The 26,622-nt window shown below is 39.4% G+C and overlaps 1 protein-coding gene and 1 pseudogene across 1 annotated transcript; one reads left to right on the top strand and one right to left on the bottom strand.

Moving 5' to 3' along the window:
- The window catches only part of LOC136175857 (olfactory receptor 52D1-like), a 35,221-nt pseudogene extending 34,271 nt beyond the window's left edge, over window positions 1-950 (bottom strand).
- A 24,108-nt stretch (window positions 951-25,058) lies between these two features.
- On the top strand, window positions 25,059-26,003 carry LOC136174755 (olfactory receptor 51I2-like). The gene has a single exon (XM_065944952.1). The coding sequence runs from the start codon at window positions 25,059-25,061 to the stop codon at window positions 26,001-26,003; it is 945 nt and encodes a 314-aa protein (XP_065801024.1).
- Window positions 26,004-26,622: the final 619 nt, after the last annotated feature.

Genomic DNA, 26,622 nt, shown 5'->3' with positions numbered 1-26,622 from the left:
TGTGGCTCAGCTCCCAAAACAAGCCAATGCAATACCTTGCTAGGGACATCAGCGAAATGGCCCTATCTTCTTTTATAACACTATAGCAGATCACAAAGCAACGCGACAGGCTGCCTCTGTTAGTCCTGTCTTTCAGTTCAGTTCAGTTCAGTCGTTCAGTCGTGTCGAACTTTTTGCGTCCCCATGGAATGCAGCACACCAGGCCTCCTTCTCCATCACCAACTCCTGGCATTTACCCAAACTCATGTCCATTGAGTCAGTGATGCTATCCATCCATCCACCTCACCCTCTGTTGTCCCATCTCCTCCTGCCTTCAATCTTTCCCAGCATCAGTTCAGTTCAGTTTAGTCGCTCAGTCATGTCATTATTGACAGTGACTGGCACAGGCCAGTTGAGCAATGCCCATGTGCTCACAGTATGTGTGTGCCATGACATGGTGCTGACAGTAGGGCAATTGCCTCAACAGGAAGATAAAGGGGGAGAGAACAGCTATACCCCTGAATATACCCACAAGGACAGTTCTACCTATGACAGCATGGTTGACTATGGTTGTGTATCTCAATGGGTGGCAGACAGCCACGTATCGACCAAGGGCCATGGCAAGAAGAATCAAGGACTCTAGAGCATAAACAGAATGGACACAAAACATCTGGGCCAGGCACCCATCAGAGGAAATCTCACCTGCTTGGAACGACAAAATAGCCAATGTATTGGGCACAGTGGTGGAGCTGAGAGCCAGGTCAGTGAGTGAGAGGAAGCCAAGGAAGAGGTACATGGGCGCATGAAGGGCACTGTCTGTCACTATGTCCAGGATGAGGGTGGCGTTCCCAGCCAGTGCTACCAGATACATGGCACAAAAGGGGATGGCAATCCAGACGTGAGCCCACTCTAGCCCTGGGATCCCCATCAGGAAGAGTGGCTGGGAGATGGTCTTCGTTGATGTTGGATGTTTATTCTGCGTGGCAAACAAAGGGCTCTGTCCAAGGGGTGATGGTACACCTGTCCTGCAGCATGAGAGATCTGGTTCATTCACATAAAATGATGACTTTTCTGTGAACTCGCCTTTTTTAAGCTGAGAAAAATATTTATTGTTATCATTTGCTTAAGAAACTTAAAAGTTTCTAAAACATAAATCAATTTTTCATCTGCTAATTGCTATACTCAATTGTGCTTTGAGTTCTATATCCAAGTGCCATGATAAGAATTTAGGCATTTGCCCTGTATAACCCCTCTAGATTTATCTCCTACCACATTCTGCACATCATTCAGTTGTTTTTCTGTACCAATACATGCAGCAATATATATTCTCTCTCTCTTTCTTAAAGTTTAGTATCAGTATTCCCTTTGCCCATGGAAACATTTTCCTTATCTTTCTAATTTTTAAACTCTGGGCAAGTCTCTTTGCCTTTCAAAAGCCTCTCCTGTCTAACTTAATCCTTAGTTGTCTTTCTGTTTCTGTTCATCCATCACTTTCCAAAATCCTGTTGAGCTGAGACTGCATCTTTATGCAATTGCAATCTTCAGACAACATGACTGTGTCTGTACCTAGAAAGATTGATCAATATTCACCAAAAGACTTAATCTTAGTAGCATCTTAGCAACATAGTATTGACTTCTTGCCTTAATGCTACAATATTTTGCTTACTTACTCTGTGTTTGTAAGGTAACTGCCCAAATACACACCAAATGACTTATTTTTATGTCTCACCCAAAGTGCCTACAAAGAGAGTAGGCAGCCTGAATATACTCAAATGCTCCATAACTGAATATCTACATTATTTTGAGTACATGTGTGAGTTCAGTGGAAGAAAGCAAGAGGTGTAGTCGACATGCTATCTGGGGAGACAGCACTTCTAACTACGCAAAGTCAGCCTGAAGACTTATACTCCCCACAGTTAATGGTTGCATGTAACAGCCAGATCAGGATGCCAAGTGCTGATAAAGGCAGATTGAAGGAGGGAGTATAGTGTCCTAGAATTCGCCAAAAGTAGACATCTTGGATGAGTGAATACATGACTGTTGTAGAGTGGTGGTATTATATACATCTTCCCTCAGTAACACTGTATACCTAAAAGCATTTTTTGTAAAAGGCCTGGAATCCTGAGCTTAGTTCTGAGTTTGTCACAAGAGTGTTACTTAACCCTGAGAAACTCCCTTCCTTCTATGGGAAGCCTCAATTTATAAAAGCAACAATTCTGGAATCCTCATCTGAACTTTTGTGCCTATTCACTATTTACCATTAAAAGGTACCACAACCATTCTGAGACTTAATTTTTGTATTTATAAATTAGAAATGGAAACACATGATTTACTTTTTTTTATGGGTGATGAACAGTAAAGCATATAGTTTTTCTTTCAAATTTATTTATTTTTTAATTGAAGGATACAGCATATAATCTTATTAAGTTTGTACACCAAAAGCAATGTGTTCCACATTTTTCACAAGCTCTTGGTCCCATAGCCACATATAGGAGTGATACAGAATATAGTAATTATACCTCCGTCTTAACAAAATGAAATCCAAGTTCAGAGAAATGAACTGACACTATTCAGATCATAACATAACTTACTGTTAGAATTGTAATTAAGTCTTAGGTCTCCTGATTCAAAGTTTGGTGTTTTTCCCTCATTTAACTGTCAATTTATATAGCCAATAGTTTAATTTCTATCTTTTTCTTTCAAGGCATTCCAGTGTCTGCATTGCTATGATACCATTACTTATTATCTGGACTCCAAAGCATCACATAAATGTGGAAAGCCAGTCTTATTTGCCTTGAGATTTTCGCAGATGGCCCCAGGCACTAAAGGAAAGAAGCTTGGGTTCCACACAAGGGAGCTAGAGTCTCCCCTCTTCCTCTCTTTACCCAGTCTATTCTTGCCCACAGAGGAAGATTTCAAATAGTCATCTTAAGGCAGCTGCTACTCTGTGAGCATGTATAGATAGGGGGACCAGAGAGATTCGGTATAATCAAGATTGTTTTCCAGGGAAAGTCATAGATAAAAGATACTGTGCCAGAGGACCACTCTGGGTGGAATGGGGGAATTGTCTCCAACTTTCCCCACTCAGCCTTGTTTCTGGGTCATTATGATAGCTATGTGTTTGAGGTCTCCTTCTAAGACATAAACTTCAATCACTGAACTTGGAGTTCTTTCTCAGAACACAGTATTTTCAATTCAAAAACATACCTGTGTGATTGGCATGCATTGATAAGTGAAGGGTACTGAGGTTGAGCTCTGTAATGCATGTCATATATGAGTGTGAGGCTCTGTGGGAGGGTGTGTGGAGGTTTTTACAGGTACTGTGTTCCTGAATGTATTATTTTTTCTTTTGAGATGTGAAAGTTGTGATTCCATGCACGTGTGCAAGTGTGATTTAGAGGATGATGGGATCTGAGCGTGACATCTGAAGTCTGATCTCTTCTCAATTTTAAGTCTTATCTGTTCTCAGTGAGTGTTTTCATATTAGCTTGGGGTTCCAGCCTTCTCGTGTCAACAGGTTTGGTAAGCGAAGTTTTTTATTAACTCTCCATGACTCTCAGGTATGAAAACCCAAGGGGATTGCTCTAGGGATTTGGAAGAAGCAGGGATAATTGGATACCCATATGCAAAAGACTCAAACTGGGCTCCTCTCTCAAACTTAACTCTAAATGAATCAAACATCTAAATGAAAGGCAAATCTACAACACGTTGAGAAAAAACCTTAAGCGTAAATCTTTGTGTTTCTGTGTTAGATGGTGGTTTCATGACACACAAAAGCACAAGGGACCAAAGAGGGGGAAAAAATTAGATAAATTGGACTTTACAGAAAATATACTTTTAGTACTTCTAGGTCAGTGTCAAGAAAGTGAAAAGACAAACCACAGAATGGGAGAGAAATTTTACAAATCATATACCTGATAAGTCCCATGACTGATTCATGTCAGTGGATGGCAAAAACCACTACAATACTGTAAAGTAATTGGCCGCCAATTAAAATAAATTCATTAATAAAAAAATTAATATCCAAAATATATGAAGAGCTCTTATAACTCAACAACAAAAAGATAAATCAATTGAAAATAGGCAAATGATTTGAACATATATTTCTGCAAAGCGAGATAGACAAATAGTGAATAAGCACAAAAGAGATGTTCAGGTTGATTAGTCAATAAGGAAATAAAAATCAAAACGACTAGGAGATATCACTACACACACTAAAAGGGTTATAAACAGAAATAAAACAAAAAAATCAGAACATAAGACATGCTAAAAATATGGAGAAAATGGATTCTTCATACTTTGCAGATGGGAATGTAAATTTTGGTGAAGCCACTTTGGACAACAATTAGGCTTCTTTTCACAGTTATACATGGAGCTACTAGTGATTTAGCACTTTTATTGCTAGGTATTAATAAATACTCTAAAGAACTGAAAACCCATTTTCACATAAAAGCTTATTTACAAGTATTTAAAGAAGAATTATATATAATAAGTAAATAATTTGCAGTGAAATAAAATTTGCAGAATACAGAGGTCTACAAAAACAGAAAGTAAATTAGCTATTGCCAGGGTCTGGGATAAATGAGAATGAGGAGTGACTGCTAATGGTAATGGGATATCATTTAAGAGTGAACATTTTTAAATGTTCTGCAAACTTTACAAATATGTTAAGAAAAACAGTGAATTTACAACTTTGATGGTATATAAATTCTGTATTAATAATAAAATTTTAAAAAATCATAGAATTGTGTAATCATTGAAACTTGAAAGTTCAACTGCCTAGGATCCATTTACACATGTGACACCACAGACAAGGCAAGCCCTGGATCTGGGTGGAGGGTACAGAGGAAAGGGCCAGGTTTGTATCCCAGGTCTTAGCTGGTAGCCTTGTGGGAATGCCGGAAATTTATGGTCATGAGAATGAGAAAGATTGATTTAGCTTCTTTTATTCTTTTCCTTTGTAGTTTCCTCTATTTATAAGGGATGTTGCAGACAGAGGAAGAAGCAGAAAGACAATCAATTAAGTAGGGGTAAAAAGGATAAAAAGGAAAAAAGGTAGAGATGGTAATGATTAACAGGTAGATGAAACATGGTCCAGGGTCTGTTTACTGGATACAAATTCTTATTAGGTTTTCTGAGAATGTTAAGTGATTAAATGAGTGATCTATGCTTGAAGGCAGCTCTGCTCGTGCTCAATCACTTCAGTCATGTCTGACTCTTTGAGACACCATGTGCTGTAGTTCCCCAGGCTCCTCAGTCCATGAGATTCTCCAGGCAAGAATACTGGAGTGGGCTGACATATCCTTCTCCAGCAGCTCTGCTGCTCGGCAGTATGATAACTTTGAACTTATTTTGACCGCCTGGGCAATTCATTTCTCTCACCAGTAAAATAGGAAGATAACATTTTCCCCCAAATTTGGTTCTTAAGATTGAAAATGACAATGCTTAAGAACTTCTTGATGGAGTCTAAGGAAGATTATAAACACAGAGTATTATTGATGATTATTGTATTTCTATCAATTTCAACTCTAACCTACTCTATACTCTGGCTTCTGAAAATTCCTTAAGAAGAAAAGGGGGACTTGGCATGGAGCAAAGAAACCACGGAGCTGAAGGTCAGGAGGAATTAGTTATATTCTTGACACTCACACTCTGCATCTTGCAGAGCCCTTGGAACCCATCCTGGAAAAGATCTAAGGGCCCATGGGAACCTGGTGTGGGGGCAGTTAAGCCCTGCTCAGCTGGGAGGAGAGAAGGTATTACTGAAGGTAAACTTAAGTCCACTCACCTACAGGCAGCAAAACCAATCCACTGACACCTACTGCCACTGGCTGCTGGTAAAAGTGCAGCATTTATTGTTGGAGGAAGGTGCCAGGCAGGTGTCTGGGGCTGCTAGTACTCAAAACCCAGAACTCCACAATGGGTTTCAGCAAAGCATTTGTAAAGGCAAGGTGAGGGAGGAGGATTGCAGGGTCTTTGATCAGCTTGTGCACAATTCTCTGGTTGATGGTGAGGTATCAGACGGTGTCACAGGGTTAACATTATCAATCTTGGGGCTCCAGCCAGACCGGGGGCTAGATGTTCATGGTAATCCAGTAGTTCACTTCCATTTGGTGGGAGATTTAGCATCTGTTTAACCACTCAGGAAATGTGTATCAGATACAATTGACTCTGGATTTAAGGGAGAAACTACAGATTCTGTAGCTGCCATAGGATGATTAAATTGTTACCAGTTCTCCTGGCCCAAGTGCTCCTTTTGTCACTGCATGTTCATATCAGTTATTATTATTAATTCTTGAGCCAAATATTTTGTGAATCAAGAGAGTCCTGGGACACTACAGCTTTTGTACCAAAAAGAGGCAGGCAGAGGACATGGGGGAGGAGTCAGCCCTAGGAAAGCCCCATAGGGTCTTACACAAATTCACAGTCGTGTGGCCTTGGCCTTTGCAGACAGGTCTGAAACAACCTTGGGGATAGAGCAAGAGGTGTCTAGCGGGATCCCACTGTGAGGAGCCTATTCCAGATGGGTTTACCTGGGAGACATTGTGGCTTTACTACAGCTCTTCCATGGCTCATAGTCTCAGAGGCAAGTCTTGTAAAATGTGGTGTGTGGGATAAACCCAAGGCGAAACACACCAAGACACATATTAATCAAATTAATGAAGATCAAACACAAAGAACAAATACTAAAAGCAGCAAGGGAGAAAGAACAAATAACACACAAAGGGATTCCTATAAGGATAACAGCTGATTTATCAATAGAAACCCTCCAGGCCAGAAGGGAATGGCAGGACATACTGAAAGTAATGAAAGAGAATAACCTACAACCTAGATTACTGTACCCAGCAAGGATCTCATTCAGATATGAAGGAGAATTCAAAAGTTTTACAGACAAATAAAAGCTGAGAGAATTGAGCACCACCAAACCAGCTCTTCAACAAATGCTAAAGGATCTTCTCTAGACAAGAAATGCAGAAAGGTTGAATTAACGTGAACCCAAAACAACAAAATAAATGACAACGGGTCCACATCTATCAATAATTACCTTAAATGTAAAAGGGTTGAATGCCCCAACCAAAAGACAAAGATTGGCTGAATGGATACAAAAACAAGACCCCTATATATGCTGTCTACAAGAGACCCACCTCAAAACCAGAGACACATACAGACTAAAAGTGAACGGCTGGAAAAAAATATTTCACGCAAACAGAGACCAAAAGAAAGCAGGAGTCGCAATACTCATATCAGATAAAATAGACTTTCAAATAAAGGATGTGAAAAGAGACAAAGAAGGACACTACATAAGGATCAAAGGATCAATCCAAGAAGAAAATATAACAATTATAAATATATATGCACCCAACATAGGAGTACTGCAATATGTACGGCAAACGCTAACAAGTATGAAAGAGGAAATTAATAGTAACACAATAATAGTGGGAGACTTTAATACGCCACTCACAACTATGGATAGATCAACTAAACAGAAAATCAATAAGGAAACACAAACCTTAAATGATACAATGGACCAGCTAGAACTAATTGATATCTATAGGACATTTCACCCCAAAACAATCAACTTCACCTTTTTCTCAAGTGCACACGGAACCTTCTCCAGAATAGATCACATCCTGGGCCATAAATCTGGTCTTGGAAAATTCAAAAAAATTGAAATCATTCCAGTCATCTTTTCTGACCACAGTGCAGTAAGATTACATCTCAATTACAGGAAAAAAATTGTTAAAAATTCCAACATATGGAGGCTAAATAACACGCTTCTGAGTAACCAACAAATCATAGAAGAAATAAAAAAAGAAATCAAAATATGCATAGAAACGAATGAAAATGAAAACACAACAACCCAAAACCTATGGAACACTGTAAAAGCAGTGCTAAGGGGAAGGTTCATAGCATTACAGGCTTACATCAAGAAACAAGAAAAAAGCCAAATAAATAACCTAACTCTACACCTAATGCAATTAGAGAAGGAAGAAATGAAGAACCCCAGAGTTAGTAGAAGGAAAGAAATCTTAAAAATTAGGGCAGAAATAAATGCAAAAGAAACAAAAGAGACCATAGCAAAAGTCAACAAAGCTAAAAGCTGGTTTTTTGAAAAAATAAACAAAATGGACAAACCATTAGTAAGACTCATTAAGAAACAAAAAGAGAAGAAGCAAATTAACAAAATAAGAAATGAAAAGGGTGAGATCACAAAAGACAACACTGAAATCCAAAGGATCAAAAGAGACTACTACCAGCAGCTCTATGACAATAAAATGGGCAACTTGGATGAAATGGACAAATTCTTAGAAAACTATAACTTTCCAAAACTGAACCCGGAAGAAATAGAAGATCTTAACAGAATCATCACAAGCAAGGAAATCGAAACTGTAATAAAAAATCTTCCAGCAAAAAAAAGCCCAGGACCAGATGGCTTCACAGCTGAATTCTACCAAAAATTTAGAGAAGAGCTAACACCTATCTTACTCAAACTCTTCCAGAAAATTGCAGATGAAGGTAAACTTCCAAACTCATTCTATGAGGCCACCATCACCCTAATTCCAAAACCAGACAAAGATGCCACAAAAAAAGAAAACTACAGGCCAATATCACTGATGAACATAGATGCAAAAATCCTTAACAAAATTCTAGCAAACAGAATCCAACAACATATTAAAAAAATCGTACACCATGACCAAGTGGGCTTTATCCCAAGAATGCAAGGATTCTTTAATATCCGCAAATCAATAAATGTAATACACCACATTAACCAATTGGAAGATATATACCATATTATCTCAATAGATGCAGAGAAAGCCTTTGACAAAATTCAAAACTCATTTATGATTAAAACTCTTCAGAAAGCAGGAATAGAAGGAACACGCCTCAACATAATAAAAGCTATATATGACAAACCCACAGCAAGCATCACCCTCAATGGTGAAAAATTGAAAGCATTTCCTCTGAAATCAGGAACAAGACAAGGATGTCCACTCTCACCACTACTTTTCAACATAGTGTTGGAAGTTTTGGCCACAGCAATCAGAGCAGAAAAAGACGTAAAAGGAATCCAAATAGGAAAAGAAGATGTGAAACCCTTGCTGTTTGCAGATGACATGATCCTCTACATAGAAAACCCTAAAGACTCTTCCAGAAAATTACTAGAGCTAATCAATGAATATAGTAAAGTTGCAGGATATAAAATTAACACACAGAAATCCCTTGCATTCCTATACACTAACAATGAAAAAACAGAAAGAGAAATTAAGGAAACAATACCATTCACCATTGCAACAAAAAGAATAAAATACTTAGGAGTATATCTACCTAAAGAAACAAAAGACCTATACACAGAAAACTATAAAACATTGATGAAAGAAATCAAAGAGGACACAAACAGATGGAGAAACATACCGTGTTCATGGATTGAAAGAATCAATATTGTCAAAATGGCTATTGTACCCAAAGAAATCTATAGATTCAATGCAATCCCTATCAAGCTACCAACGGTATTTTTCACAGAACTAGAACAAATGATTTCACAACTTGTATGGAAATACAAAAAACCTCGAATAGCCAAAGGAATCTTGAGAAAGATGAATGGAACTGGAGGAATCAACCTGCCTGACTTCAGACTCTACTACAAAGCCAGAGTCATCAAGACAGTATGGTACTGGCACAAAGACAGAAATATAGATCAATGGAACAGAATAGAAAGCCCAGAGATAAATCCACGAACCTATAGACACCTTATCTTCGACAAAGGAGGCAAGGATATACAATGGAAAAAAGACAACCTCTTTAACAAGTGGTGCTGGGAAAACTGGTCAACCACTTGTAAAAGAATGAAACTAGAACACTTTCTAACACCATACACAAAAATAAACTCAACATGGATTAAAGATCTAAATATAAGACCAGAAACTATAAAATTCCTAGAGGAGAACATAGGCAAAACACTCTCTGACATGAATCACAGCAAGATCTTCTATGACCCACCTCCCAGAATATTGGAAATAAAAGCAAAAATAAGCAAATGGGACCTAATGAAAATTAAAAGCTTTTGCACAACAAAGGAAACTATAAGTAAGGTGAAAAGACAGCCCTCAAATTGGGAGAAAATAATAGCAAATTAGGAAACAGACAAAGGATTAATCTCAAAAATATACAAGCAACTCCTGAAGCTCAATTCCAGAAAAATAAATGACCCAATCAAAAAATGGGCCAAAGAACTAAACAGACATTTTTCCAAAGAAGACATACAGATGGCTAACAAACACATGAAAAAATGCTCCACACCACTCATTATCAGAGAAATGCAAATCAAAACCACAATGAGGTACCATTACACGCCAGTCAGGATGGCTGCTCTCCAAAAGTCTACAAGCAATAAATGCTGGAGAGGGTGTGGAGAAAATGGAACCCTCTTAAACTGTTGGTGGGAATGCAAACTAGTACAGCCACTATGGAAAACAGTGTGGAGATTTCTTAAAAAACTGGAAATAGAACTGCCATATGACCCAGCAATACCACTTCTGGGCATACACACTGAGGAATCCAGATCTGAAAGAGACATGTGCACCCCATTGTTCTTCGCAGCACTGTTTATAATAGCCAGGACATGGAAGCAATCTAGATGTCCATCAACAGATGAATGGATAAGGAAGCTGTGGTACATATACACCATGGAATATTGCTCAGCCGGTAAAAAGAATTCATTTGAATCAGTTCTAATGAGATGGATGAAACTGGAGCCCATTATACAGAGTGAAGTAATCCAGAAAGGTAAAGAACATTACAGTATACTAACATATATATACTGAATTTATAAAGATGGTAACGATGGCCCTATATGCAGGGCAGAAGAAGAGACGCAGAAGTACAGAACAGACTTTTGAACTCTGTGGGAGAAGGTGAGGGTGGGATGTTTCGAAAGAACAACATGTATATTATCCATGGTGAAACAGACCACCAGCCCAGGTGGGAGGCATGAGTTAAGTGCTCGGGCCTGGTGGGCTGGGAAGACCCAGAGGAATCAGGTGGAGAGGAAGGTGGGATGGGGGACCGGGATGGGGAATACGTGTAACTCTATGGCTGATTTATATCAATGTATGACAAATCCCACTGGGAAAAAAAAAATGTGGTGTGTGTAGCCTCTTCTGCAACTTTGCCCTCACTTGGAGAAAACATAGCCCAATCATCTTGGAGCATCAAGGTCCAGTTGGGGCATTTCCCTATCACTGTTCTTCTGTCTTCTTTTTTCTTTTCTCTTCCTTCTCTCTCTCCAGGTTTAATTTTCCAGCCAGTGTCTCCCTAAAATCCCATCACTGGTCTTATACTTTCTTTCTCTCACCCAACCTGTCCCTTTTCCATGGAGTTCTCCTATATTCATCCCCTTTCTCTGCCTCTTCCTCACTCTCTGTCTTTCCTCCTGCCCTTTAATCCTTCTCTCTCTATCAATTCTTTCTCCATCTTCTGCGCCCACTTTCCATTTTGCATGAACATTGAGGAAAAAATATTAATGAACAGAGAAGAGCACTTGCTGAACTCAAGCAACATCCCTAATTAGGACAGGAAAGAGGTACCAGAACGGGCCTTATTCTGGAGCAAGAGGTTTTTAGTTAGGGCAATTCTAGACTTCCTCATGGTAGAACATGGGACATGATAAGTGGAACTCAAGAGTGAGGTGCTCAAGAAGTGGGTGACCCATGCATGTCCTTAAGAATGTCTCCTCTGAAGTCCTCATTGACAGTTTCTCTATGTGTACTAATGAGAGGTCAGTACATTGTACAGGTTTCCCAGGGATTATCTGGCTCATCCTCCCTACTTCTTCAAACCCAATGCAGCAACTCAGCATCCCCATTCTTCAGCAGTAATTCCCTGATCATTTTGTCCTGGACACTGACCGAACTGATAGAGAATTTCTCTCTGATTTCGAATCTGATTGTTTATTGATGTGATACCGAGCTTCTGGAAGAGAAAAAGCAAAGTTTTCCCCAGGGGTCACTTAAAATAATGAAGTAATCAGTGGTGGGTAATTACACATAAGTGTTAGAAATTATCCATGAGAGGCACAGGGGAACTAACAACTTCCAAAATGGATAGCCAGTCACTTATCACAGTGTATTAAAGGGTTTTGCACATGTCACAGAAATATTATTAAGTATTCTTAAATGTAGTTTCTTCCCCAGATAGTTGAAACTCCTCTGTGTGAGAGACAAAAGGAAAACATGCAAGATGCTTTGGTTACCCTTTTAGCACCACTTCTCAAAACCTCATTTGATCCTGATTCAAGGAAACATTACTCATCATCTATTATTGTTGAAGTTTGAATGTCTGTGAGATGAAAAAATTATGATCTTTTGTGGAAATTGAAGATTGCTCTTTTTAACCACTCATAGAAAAAATAAGATAATGGACTGGATGATTTTAATGTTATAATTTTTTCTCTCCTATTTTTTCTTAAACTTTTACAATTTACTTTTGTTTGGCTCTACCATAATTTATTATGTGATAATATGTGATTTAAAAATGCATATTTAAGTTTAATGTAAATATATTCCATGAATTTTGTTGAAGAAAACATATGATATAATTTATTTTCCATCTAAAAATGATGTTAAATTATAATAATAGCAGTACTTGTATAATTCTGACTATGGATGGGACATGTTCCAAGTTCAAGTTTTTTTTCTTCTCTCTGCTTTTATCTTGTATAGCATGTATGCATATGCATAGGGCAACTCTATTTTATCTTTATCTAAAAAATAGAGAAACTGCAGAAGAGAGTTTAAGAAATGTACCTAATGTCATACAGCTAATAAGTGAAAGCATCAGAAATCAAACCCAGTGTGTTCTGATTCTATGTGCTTTACTAACACAATTATGATGAAAGTCAGACATGCTGACTTCCCAGGCTTCCTTCATGTATGCTTCCAGGGTGAAATGTGGGACTCTGAATCACAAAGTCACCTCAGGATGGGAACTGAATCACTATATTACAGCTCTAGTCATGTAACTGCTTCCCAAGAAAACCTGGAGCAATTCCTTTTCCTTCCTTGCACCCTTGGTTCCTTGTCTGTCAGGCTGGATATAAGTGTTTACATCTCTTAGAAGGTATCTAAGGTCTTGGCTATGAAATTTGGGGACATTTGCAGAGGAGCTGTGATACTGATCATAAGAAAGTCAACTAGAAGACTACCAGTAAGACTTAAAGAGCTAGTCAACCACCCTGAGTACTCATTGACTCTTTTCTGAAAGAGTCTAAGAAAGACCTCTTTTTCTCAGCTGCTAGCATTTCATGACCTCCTGGTCATCCTCCCAGTGTATTGTATGAATAAAATTATTGAATAATTATAATTTATGAACATGTTTCTTTTCCTCTCTGGAAACAGTAGTAGTCTTAGACATATGATGTAATTTCTCCAAAAAGTCATACTGGCTAATGACAGTTGTCCCCAGCCTCTCATGAGCAACTTCAAGATCAATATCTCTGATGCTCCCATCTGTATCTTGATGGGCTTCCCAGGAATGAAGCTGCAGGATCCTCCCTATCTTTCCCTCTCCTTCTGCTCTATGCCATCACCATTGTGGGAAACACCCGGATCCTCCTCATTGTTAAAGAGGAGCCGAGTCTGCACCAGCCCATGTACTACTTCTTGGCCCCATTGTCTGTCAACGACTTGGGGGTGTCCTTTTGCACACTGCCGACTGTGCTGGCTGCCCTCTGCTTCTGGGCCCGGGTGACTGCCTTTACTGTCTGCTTAGCCCAGATGTTTTTCATCCACCTCTTCTCTTGGACAGAGTCTGGCATCCTTCTGGCCATGAGCTTCGATCACTACGTGGCCATCTGCAATCCACTGCACTATGCCACTGTGTTCACCCATGCCCGCATTGTGGCCATGGGCCAGTGTACTGTCCTAGGAAGCTTTGTCCTCATCCTGGTCTTCCCACTGCTGCTGCACAGACTACCTTTCTACCACCCCTGGAACATCCTTTCCCATGCCTACTGCCTTCACGTGGATATGATCAAGCTGGCATGCACTGATGTCTCCCTCAATAGCCACTATGGACTGTCCATTGTGCTTTTCACCTTTGGGCTGGACTCAGCCCTCATTCTTCTCTCTTGTGTACTTATCTCTCAATCCGTGCTAGCCATTGTCTCCCCAGGGGATTGCCTCAACACACTCAACACATGTGTGTCCCATGTCCTTGCGGTGCTCATCTTCTACGTGCCTGTGGTGAGTGTGTCCATTGTGCACCACTTTGGTGCTGGCCTGCCCCATGCTGTCCACAACTTCATGTCTCTTATCTACCTCTTTGTGCCTCCCATGCTCAATCCCATCATCTCCTCCATTAGGGCAAAGGAGATTCAGCACAGGCTTTTCAAGTTGCTCTTCAGGGTCAGGTCCTGACTGTTTGGCTTCTCTAGAAGCCCTGAAGGATTTGATGTTGGATTTGATCCCTAGTATAGTTGGGCCTTATGCAAACTGCTGAACTCCTGAATAGAATAAAAAGTGGAGTATATAGGAAAGGAATCTCTGTCTGAATGTCTTTGGATTGGGACATTAGTCTTCTCCTGCCTTCGGTCTCAGATTTGAACTGAAACTTACACTATTGGCTCTCCAGATTCTCAAACCTCCAAATTTGGACAGGAACTATGCCATTGACTTTCCTGGGTCAGGACTTCTTGGTCTCTGTAATTGTGAGAGTCAATTCATTATAATAAATTTAAGATATCTAGTTACACACATATTCTATTGATTCTGTTTATCTGAAGCACCCTAATACAATGCTACAATATTTAAGTAGTCAAAATTAGATTTTAGGATTCCTGGGCATGTTCTTTTCACATGGGAGCTGAAATATGTAGGCATTAGACCCTGTCAAATCCTGCATGATGATGCTGTGAAAGTGTTGCACTGAATATGCCAGCAAACTTGGAAAGCTCAGCAGTGTCCACAGGACTGGATAAATTCAGTTTTCATTCCAATCCCAAAGAAAGACAATGCCAAAGAATGCTCAAACTACCCCATAATTGCACTCATCTCACACGCTTGTAAAGTAATGCTTAAAATTCTCCAACCCAGGCTTCAGTAATACGTAAACGAAGAACTTCCTGATGTTCGAGCTGGTTTTAGAAAAGGTAAAGGAAGCAGAGATCAAATTGCCAACATCTGTTGGATCATTGAAAAAGCAAGGAGTTCCAGAAAAACATCTATTTCTCCTTTATTGACTATGCAAAAGCCTTTGATTGTGTGGATCACAATAAAGTATGGAATATCTGGAACAGATGGGAATACCAGATCACCTGACCTGTCTCCTGAGAAACCTGTATGCAGGTCAGGAAGCAACAGTTAGAACTGGACATGGAACAACAGACTGGTTGCAAATAGGAAAAGGAGTATGTCAAGGCTGTATATTGTCACCCTGCTTATTTAACTTATATGCAGAGTACATCATGAGAAACTCTGGGCTGGAAGAGGCACAAGCTGGAATCAAGATTGCCGGGAGAAATATCAATAAACACAGATATGCAGATGACACCACCCTTGTGGCAGAAAGTGAAGAATAACTAAAGAGCCTCTTGATGAAAGTGAAAGAGGAGAGTGAGAAAGTTGGCTTAAAGCTCAACATTCAGAAAACTAAGGTCATGGCATCCAGTCCCATCATTTCATGGCACATAGATGGGGAAACAATGGAAACAATGGCTGACTTTATTTTTCTGGGCTCCAAAGTCACTGCAGATGGTGATTGCAGCCATGAAATTTAAAAACGCTTACTCCTTGGAATGAAAGTTGTGACTAACCTAGACAGCATATTAAAAAGCAGAGACATTACTTTGCCAACAAAGGTCTGTCTAGTCAAGGCTATAATATGTATGGATGTGAGAGTTGGAGTATAAAGAAAGTTGAGCGACAAAGAATTGATGCTTTTGAACTGTGGTGTTGGAGAACACTCTTGAGGGTCCCTTAGACTGGGAGGGGATGCAACCAGTCCATCCTAAAGGAGATCAGTCCTGGGTGTTCATTGGAAGGACTGATGTTGAAGATGAAAGTACAATACTTTGGCCACCTGATGCGAAGAGCTGACACATTGGAAAAGACCCTGATTCTGGGAAAGATTGAGGGCAGGAGGAAAAGGGGATGCAGAGGATGAGATGGTTGGATGGCATGATGGATGGCATCAGCAACTCGATGGACATGGGTTTGGGTAGACTCCAGTAATTGGGTTGGAAAGGGAGGCCTGGCGTGCTGCCGTTCATGGGGTTGCAAATAGTCGGACACAACTGAGTGACTGAACTGAACTGAACTTAACTGTCCATTGTGCTTAATGACTCTTTGTTTATATCTCTCCTGAAACTTTCTCCTACTCTTTAATATCTATCTGCTTCCCCTCAAGAAATCTGAGCTCCCTGAAGGAGCAATTGTGTCAAAAACTTAGCCCATCCACACTTGACCACTATAGAGCCTTCATTCAAACAGCGTCTGATGATGCGACATCGATATAAAATAATAAATGAAAATAATGGATGAATAATCAATAATGAATGAATAGCAGAAAGAAATCAAGAGTGAAAAAATTAACAGATGAAAATATGGATTATTAATGAATTTCCTGAAGTCAGAATCTCATGTTTGGAAATATTTCCTCTCCTTCTGTGAGCCATAATTTCCTCCATAGAGAGAAATGCAAATGAAAGGTGACATATTCTTGTATCCCCCCTGCTTTATTGAGATGTAATTGACATATACCTGCTGTAAGTTCAAGGTGCAAAATGTGATGATTTGCTGCACATACGCATTGTGAAATCTTCACCACAGTAAGGTTACTTAACCCATCCAAAGAGGTGACTTCTTGTAAGTGAACTAAACTCAGTCTTAATTTCCTCATCTGTAAAACAAGATCTCTGATTCATCTACCTAACATGCTTGTTTTAAGTACATGAAATGAATTGCTTTAAAATTTTTCTAATAATACACGTGACTTATTGATTCTTTACTTGTATTCAGCAAGAATCAATGTGAAATTCAATGTTTGACTTCAAAATATCATGTGCATCAGCTATAGTCTGAAGAGGAATTTTGTCTCAGCTTTTCTTGAATCCAGAGTAGGCCTATTCCATACCTGCTTTCTGTCTCCTTTGTACGTGAAATGTACTTTAGTCATATCAGCTTGATTGAGTACTTTGTCTCCTCAACTAAATTGTAAGCAATTTCTGGGCAGGGGCTGTTTTATTTATCTTTGTACTCTTCAGTCTCTAACAAAAGGCTTGAAACATATCTAACATACACAGTAGTTGAGGAATGGGTTCATAAATGATTATATTTGCATACCAACCATCTCTTTATGCTTCACTGAATCATCATATGGTACAATGTTTTACTCTCAAACTGATCATAATCTCATTAAAGAACAATTTTATATAAAGATCATATTGTTTATTATCTATATACTATATGCATTATAGTCTGAATAGAGTGAATAAAAAATTAATTGTACTTGAAATTGTCAAACATGTCATAAATGTATCATATATTTTTATAGTGCTCAGATTTTATATACTATAGAGTGTATATCCATAGATTAATAGAGTGCTAATACTGTGTCCTACCTTTAATAGGTTCTTCAATAAATATTCTTTGAAAGAATGTTGTGATATAGTGACTTTGGCTCTGTTACAAATATGACTTACAAAGAAGTTGCTGCCATAAGAAGTGGACGATATGTTTTCTGTGCCAGTGTTTTTTTGCTTCTTTAAATCCAAGGGATTTGAAAGCAACAATTTGGCTCACTTAGGGACCTGTGAAAAGCTGTTTGGGAACTTCTGGGCTAATGTTTTCCACATCACATTCTATAAATTAAGATACTCAGTATCCTTCCCTTGACTTTAGAAATGGGCATTATCTGAAAGAGGAACAGCAGTTGGTTGCCGGTGACAGTCTTTATCTATTTAGCACATTAAGAAGGAAGTTCATGGCTCTGCCTGGATTTGTAGCTTTCCAGCATGGAGAAAAGGCTCAGACTCTGTTCCAGTTTCGCTGGTGTGAACTGGGGTTACAGTGACAGGCTCACCATCACGGGGCTCTGCTGAGCCAGGTCGTCAGATGCATCTGAAGAGAGCTTTGGGGTTCTTCGCAGCTGTTGCTTAGTCACTCAGTCATGTCCAACTCTGTGACCTCATGGACTGTAGCCCAGCAGGCTCCTCTGTCCATGGGATTCTCCAGGCAAGAATATTGGAGTGGGTGGCCATTCCCTTCTCCAGGGGATCTTCCCTATCCAGGGATCAAACCCAGGTCTCCCACATTACAGGCAGATTCTTTATCATCTGAGCTACCAGAGGAAGCCCTTGGGCTTCTTTAGCCTCTTCCTATTATTTAACCTCCATTGTTCATGGAGTTTGATTGGTTTAATATTCCATTCTTTTAAAGCTATAAGATGAATTTTACCTAGTCTCTTTAAGAAAGATTAGGGTAACTCATCTTTTATGAGGTGGAAGTGGGTCCAGGGTCCATCTCGTCTAGGTGTCTGCTTGAGCCACTGGAAGCAAATGCCACAATATTAACTTTATGGAGCAGAAAGAGAAGACATTTTCTCCATTGGTGCTGGTTGTTGGACAGCCTTCTGGACCCTCATATTGGAGGAGTATAGGTCATAAGAGATTTTACTATATAGGATCTGGGTTCTATGGAGGGTTATTTAACCTCTTGCCTTTTTGAATATATAGCTACACAATTCTACACCCACTCTTCTCCAGTGTTTCCTTTTAAGGTTTCATACCTGTGTTCATGCTTTTACATCTGCCATGTTTTGACATCCTTTGATATTCCTCCTACTGCATTTACTTTATTTATTTATTTTTTTAATTTTTTTTTATTAGTTGGAGGCTAATTATTTCACAACATTTCAGTGGGTTTTCTCATACATTTATATGAATCAGCCATAGAGTTACACGTATTCCCCAACCCGATCCCCCCTCCCACCTCCCTCTCCCCCCGACTCCTCTGGGTTCTGCCAGTGCACCAGGCTCGAGCACTTGTCTCATGCCTCCCACCTGGGCTGGTGATCTGTTTCACCATAGATAATATACATGCTGTTCTTTCAAAACATCCCACCCTCACCTTCTCCCACAGAGTTCAAAAGTCTGTTCTGTACTTCTGTGTCTCTTTTTCTGTTTTGCATACAGGGTTATCATTACCATCTTTCAAAATTCCATATATATGTGTTAGTATGCTGTAATGTTCTTTATCTTTCTGGCTTACTTCACTCTGTATAATGGGCTCCAGTTTCATCCATCTCATTAGAACTGATTCAAATGAATTCTTTTTAACAGCTGAGTAATATTCCATGGTGTATATGTACCACAGCTTCCTTATCCATTCATCTGCTGATGGGCATCTAGGTTGCTTCCATGTCTTGGCTATTATAAACAGTGCTGCAATGAACATTGGGGTACACTCATTTATGATTAAAACTCTCCAGAAAGCAGGAATAGAAGGACCATATCTCAATATAATAAAAGCTATATATGACAAACCCACAGCAAGTATCACCCTCAATGGTGAAAAATTGAAAGCATTTCCTCTGAAATCAGGAACAAGACAAGGGTGCCCACTCTCACTGTTACTATTCAACATAGTTTTGAATGGAAGTTTTGGCTACAGCAATCAGAGCAGAAAAAGAAGTAAAAGGAATCCAAATAGGAAAAGAAGAAGTGAAACTCTCGCTGTTTGCAGATGACATGATCCTCTACATAGAAAACCCTAAAGACTCTTCCAGAAAATTACTAGAGCTAATCAATGAATATAGTAAAGTTGCAGGATATAAAATTAACACACAGAAATCCCTTGCATTCCTATATACTAACAATGAAAAAACAGAAAGAGAAATTAAGGAAACAATACCATTCACCATTGCAACAAAAAGAATAAAATACTTAGGAGTATATCTACCTAAAGAAACAAAAGACCTATGCATAGAAAACTATAAAACACTAATGAAAGAAATCAAAGAGGACACAAACAGATGGAGAAATATACCGTGTTCATGGATCGGAAGAATCAATATTATCAAAATGGCTATTCTACCCAAAGCAATCTATAGATTCAATGCCAATCCCTATCAAGCTACCAACGGTATTTTTCACAGAACTAGAACAAAGTATTTCACAATTTGTATGGAAATGCATTTACTTTAAAAATATTTGTCCATTCTTTGAAAATCAGGAGAGCTATTATATGCACCTAGCTATCTCTTCTGATTGCCCTAGAATATTGCAGAGTCCCTTCCTTTGTTTTTCCCTAAAATCTCCTTGTTTCTATTATTATTGCTTTCACTGAGATATTATAAATGTTTCCTTAGGAGTCTCCCAGACCTGACTATGAATTATTGTAATGATTCATCTGTACATTCCCAGGAATATATTTGTGTCTAATGCTAAACGAATGACTTGATTTACAGTTACTTTTGTTAACATATACCTACTGTAGACCTGTAGGGTAGGAATTGTGACCTTGTCATAAATAAAATGAAGCATCTTTTCCTTTTATTTAAGAAAATTAAAGAAAATGACCAATGAAAAATGAACAATAGAGAATGCACATAAATTCATTCCTATTGATTCGGGTTTGGGTGGTTCCTGACCTTTTTCCATGACAATCAGTGTGACTATGAGAAAATCTAGGGATATGTTAGGTGATCTGCTAAGTCCCTTGATCTGACCTATGTATGACTGGGATTGTTGAGAAGCTATTACATTTCCTCCAGTTTAGTTTCAGATCAGTATTAAGTATATGAAAATTTCTTTCTAAACCCAATCCCTTAACACCCTCCCTGATCTGGTTCAAGTATGCATTTCCTGCCACTAATCACTATCCCTTCTAGGTATATCTGCCAGTATCTTCCTAGAACTGAACTATTTAAGTTATTCAATAACTTACTGTTTGGTATACTTAGCTTAATACCCACTCCCAGTGGTTTTAGTTTCAGAACATAATGTTTGAATTTCTTGTTGTATTATATTTTATTTTTAAGCTTTTTATTTTGTGTTGCAGTATAGCCAATTAACAATGTTGTGATAGTTTCAGGTGGATAGAAAAGGGACTCAGCCTTACATACACATGTATCCATTCTCCCCCAAACTGCCCTCCCATCCAGCCTGCCACATAACATTGACCAGAGTTCCATGTACTATACAATAGGCCCATGTTGGTTATCCATTTTAAATATAGCAGTGTGTACATACCCATCCCAAATTCCCTAATTATCCCTTTCCCCCTGGCCACCGTAAGTTTGTTCCCTAAGTCTGTCTCTTTCTATTTTGTAAGTTCATGTGTATCACTGTGTAGAGTCCACATACAAGGAATGTCATATGATATTTCTCCTTCTCTGTCTGACGTACTTCACTCAGTATGACACACTCTAGGTCAACCCGTGTTGCTGCAAACTGCATTAGCTTGTTCCTTTTTATTTCGAGCAATATTCCATCATATACATGTACATCTTCTTTAAAATGTTTAGGATGTAAATAACCACATGTTGTGCAGTCACCTAGCCATGTCCTACTCTGTGACCCCATGGACTGTAGCACACCAGGTGACTTTGTCCCTCATCATCTCTGGAAGTTTGCCTAAGTTTATGTCCATATTATTGGTGATGCCATCCAAATATCTCATCCTCTGATATCCTCTTCTTTTGCATTCAGTCTTTCCCAGCATCAGGAACTTTTCCAGTGAGTCAGCTGTTTGCATCAGGTGACCAAAATACTGGAGCTTTGGTATTTTGGTCACCATCTATTAAGTGTTATATGGCAGCCAACAGGTTAAATGCCTTTGCCTATTTTCTGTTGCTTATTCACCCTAATCAGTCTGTGACTAAAGTATAATTATAATCTATTTTATAGGTGAAGAATTGAGGCTGCATGTATGTTAGAAACTTTATCAAGGCAAGTGGACTGAAGCTCAGGTACAGTGAGCTCAAATCTTATCAGTTAATCCTCATTAGTTGTGTTGTCACCCTAGTAGGTGTCCAATAAATATTTGTGAAGAAGGCAGCTGTATACATTAACACTTTCTTAATTAAGCCAAATGCTTTTTATAATTTGACCTATAATTATGCAATGTGTGTGGGCAGTCACAGTGAACCAGTGCTTCTTATCATGCTTGGGGTCAACTTCAAGGATAATCAGTACAGAATTTCACAAGATCTAATAAATCCAAATGCCTAACTTACATGTGTTTTAAGCACTTTTCATAGGCTACAGCATTTCTTGTAGGTGTTGATCATAGTTGTAAAGTGGAAAGGCCATAAACTAACCTAGAAGTCCTCGTTTTACATGTTCTGCCATTAAAAAGCTGTATAAAATTGAGATGCCTCTTTTCCTTTCTAGGCTCTAATGATCTCTTTTATAAAATGAGCAATTGAGTACAATATCCTTGCATGTCATTTCCAGTTCTGGTCATTACTATTCCTACATACCCATGTAAGCAACAAACTATTAAGTCAGAGAAGAAAGAACACTGCAGATGCTTCATATTCCCAGCAGTCCATGAGCTCCTGAGCTGATAAATACTCAAGGGACTTCCTGGGTTCAGCCTTATATTGCCCAGCCCAGGGAGTAGGCAGAGGATGCAGGTGGTATGGGCAGAGCCCCCACAACTGCTCTTGCTTCCTCTGCCCCTCCACGAACTCTCTGAGGTAGGTAGCGTGGAGTATCACACACTCCAGACTCAGGCACTAAGGCACTCTGACTCAGCTTAGAAATCCTGAGTGTTATGACAATCTGAAGACAGAAAGGCTGTCCCTATAGGAGTCAGGTGTTTCTGTTTTTGTTTTTTTTTTTAAATTTTTCTGCATATTTTCCCTTTCCTGGTTCTATATGTTCTATTTAGTGCTCTTGTTCTCTGAAATCTTCTGTTGCTTTCAGATTCAGACATTCATTTAACTGAAGGGATACTCCAATTGGCTGTAGTTTGGAGGTAGATATTCTGCAATAAATAAGCACTCTTACCCAAGTCTCAGAACAAACTGGTGTGGGGTGGCGGAGGGAGTCTATAAAAAGACACTGGCTGCTTTGGATGCCACTTGGCAAGACTCTATTTAGTGCTTAAAAAAAAATCTCCAAATCAGGGGTATTGCATATTGCATACAGAGGCAAACAGAAATGTTTAGGAAGAGCTTGCATATTGGAAAAACAAAGAGATTTTAAGAATGCATAATGGGGGGAGAAATGAGCCCTGACATAAAAGGATATAGGAGTCCTAATACAGGTGGAGGGACAAAGCTAGATGAAAGCCTGGAGGTATGGATTTAGACCTGGTCTTAAGGCTTTTCACAGTAGTTTACTTTTGGAGTTTCACAACCCCATTAGCAAAATTCCTCAGCTCTTCCAATTTACAAACAAAGAGAATCAAAATCCTGTGGGATCAGTGACTTTGTGAGTGCCTCTCCTGTGTTTGACCTTGCACTGAGCACAGCAGGGACTGAAGCAATGAATGAGTGTCAGTGTGGATCTCTTGGAGCTGGTGAGTCAGAAGGGGAGATAAGTTTCATAATTCAATAGAAACTATCCTAACTCCGTAATAGGAAGCTCTACTGTAGAACAGGCAGAAATAAGCAAAAAAAGAGTTGCAAATCTACAGCTTATGTGAGTGTTAAAGAGAAGAGATCAGTTATCTCCACTGCAATGACCATTCAGATTTTCATGGAGGAGGAGGGCGTCATTGATCCTCAGCCCCAGAAGATGGGTTAAATAGATATGTTCAGACATTCTGGAAACGCAAGAGGCTGGGAGCTGTAGTTAATGTTTGAATAATAGCAAAGAGTATTGCTATATTAATATGGATAATCAGTCTGGGTGCTTGAGATACAAGTAGGAAATTCTGAGAATTGAGACCAAAAATATTGATCTAGTATTGGACTACACAGGGCCTTTAACTCGAGACTTGTGAGTTTGGTTTTGACACTTTGGTAGTGAAGGGGTGTTCAAACTTTCTAATCGGAATAGTCCCATTTGCAGAGCTGCCTTTAGAAAATATTAGACCTATTCCAGATTAGACAATGATATAGAGGCAGGAGATTCATTAAGAGGGCATTATTATGGGCATACAAATGTGATGTCTTGGATGCAAAGTATAAGAAGGTTAAGTGGAAGGAACTGCAGAAAAGTGCTGGCAGATGCACTTAGGGTTCAGTATTTTCATTGACTGTGCTCTAATTTAATGTAGTAGGTAAAGGAAAGACAGAAACAATATAAAGTTTGGATTTCTGAGTCTTAGTCTCAGGCACAATTACAGTATTATTCAAAGAACTGGAGAACACAGATAAGAACCAGATCCACTATATACAGAACTGATTATTAATCTTGTGGTTTTCAGGAGCTGGAAACAATTCAGTTTGAAGGAAATTATTAAGAAAAGACTTCCAGTATACTAAGTCATTCGTGCAGAAAATTTAATGTCATAGGATAAATGGATAGAAGGATGAAAAGATAAAGAGGAGACATCTAATGCGTCTTGATTAAAGTCTGGAAGGTTATTGCTATGGACAGGTATCTTTCTATTCATCTACATCCTAACTGAAGGGATGGAAGGAAGAACTGGGAGACTAAACATGAGTAAGAGAGCTGGGGAGTCATGATAAGCAGCAGATATTCAGTAGAGTGTGAGAATGGAAAGATAAAAAATTTACACCTTGATAAGTAATTGGAATGTTCAGAACAGTTAAGGAAGTAGTCATCAGGAGAATGATGCCTTAGGTCTTGAACAAAGTGATGCCTATAGATTGATAACAAGTTCCTAGCTTTAAATGTGAGGAAGAGCATGGCGGAGATAGGCAAAGGTCCAGAGGAAGGTAATGTGACCTGTTGAGCCAGCTGGATCACCTGCAAACACTTAGACAATTCCAGAAACCATGGGGAGCAGGAGGGGCAAGGAGTGATATGGTAAACAAACTTGATTAAGCTATTGAGTAACGGTCTGGATGGCATAAGGGAGAAAAAAGGTGATGAGTAAACTGTGCTTCTGTCTTCTCTACAGGTGGTGTTCCTCCAGTTCAAGTCCTACAATACCACTCCTCCCAGCATGGGAGGTGTCCTTTACAACAGCTCAGGGTTGCCAACTTTCACCCTGACAGGGCTCCCAGAGCTGGAGAACTCCCAACACTGGATGCTCTTGCTCCTCGGTACTCTCTACATTGTCTCTATTGTGGGCAATGGACTTATCCTTTTCATTGTCAAGGAGGAGCAGAGTTTGCATCAGCCTATGTACTACTTCCTGTCCCTGCTCTCAGTTAATGATCTAGGTGTATCTTTCTCCACACTGCCCACAGTGCTTGCCACATTTTGTTCCCACTTAAGGAAGATCAGCTTTGATTCCTGCATGGCTCAAATCTTCTTTATCCACTTCTTCTCTTTGATGGAGTCAGGGGTCCTGCTGGTTATGAGTTTTGACCGCTATGTGGCCATCTGTAACCCTCTGCGCTACACCACCATGCTCAGAATTTCCCGTGTTGTACACATGGGCTTGTGGGTAATCACCCGCAGTTTCTGCATGGTTTTTCCACTGCCTTTCCTTCTGAAGAGATTGCCCTTCTGCAAGGCTAATGTACTGTCCCATGCCTACTGCCTTCATTCAGATCTCATTCACCTTTCCTGTGGTGATGTCACCATCAACAATATTTTTGGTCTCTTCGTTGTCATGTCTACATTTGGCCTGGATGCTGCACTCATTCTCTTCTCCTATGTACTCATCCTGCACTCTGTACTTGCTATTGCATCTCAGGAGGAACAGTTAAAGACCCTCAACACGTGTGTGTCACGTCTGTGTGCTGTGCTCATCTTCTATGTGCCCATGGTTGGTGTGTCCATGTCTGCCCGCTATGGAAGACATGCCCCCCGATTTGTGCACACAATCTTGTCCTTCATTTATCTCTTTGTGCCTCCCATGCTCAACCCTGTCATCTATTCCATCAAAACCAAAGAGATTAGAAGGCAGCTTAGTCAAATGCTAGTGGGAACCAAGTTTTAAACCAGAAACATATAAAGATTTCAAACCTCAAAGAATATTTACTATTACTCCATGAATTGAAGTGTCCATAACCTGTTTTGACAACTTTTTAAACTTACTTTTCGTATTTCTGCCTCCAGATGTATGATGACCTTGCACTAATTAAGACCTGCCAAAACGTTTTGGCGAGGTACACTGAGTTGTAAGTTAGAAAAATCGTTGTTCAGTTTTCTTTTTTAATCCCAACAAGCACATCCTGATAATTACTCCTTCTTTTTATCACAATGTGTTTCTGTTATCCATGGTTAGCGGAAATCATCACAGAGAATATTACTAATTACAATGGGACCACTGTTATAACGGTTAGTGAGCCTTTTTCCCCAAGTCTATGTCAAAGGTAGTTCAATTTTTTATTCTTTGTAGAATGTTCATACTCCTTTCCACAGCAGTTGCATTATTTTGCATTTCCAACACCACTGTGCAAGGGTCTGACAGCCTCATCAACACCTCCTATCTCTGTTGTTGTGTTTAATAGTCATTGTGCTTTCACAGAGCCACCAAACACCTCTGGTGGCTCTGCAGTAAGAATCCGCCTGTAATGCAGGAACAACAAGAGATGTTGGTTCAGTTCCTAGCTGGG

The sequence above is a fragment of the Muntiacus reevesi genome, chromosome 9 (genome assembly GCF_963930625.1).
Source record: "Muntiacus reevesi chromosome 9, mMunRee1.1, whole genome shotgun sequence".
In the NCBI taxonomy this organism is placed as follows: domain Eukaryota; kingdom Metazoa; phylum Chordata; class Mammalia; order Artiodactyla; family Cervidae; genus Muntiacus; species Muntiacus reevesi.
This window is presented reverse-complemented; position numbering and strand designations above follow the sequence as displayed.

What these genes read in the sequence shown, in the direction of transcription:
- LOC136174755 (XM_065944952.1), top strand. Translation starts at nt 25,059, where the DNA reads ATGGGAGGTGTCCTTTACAACAGCTCAGGGTTGCCAACTTTCACCCTG.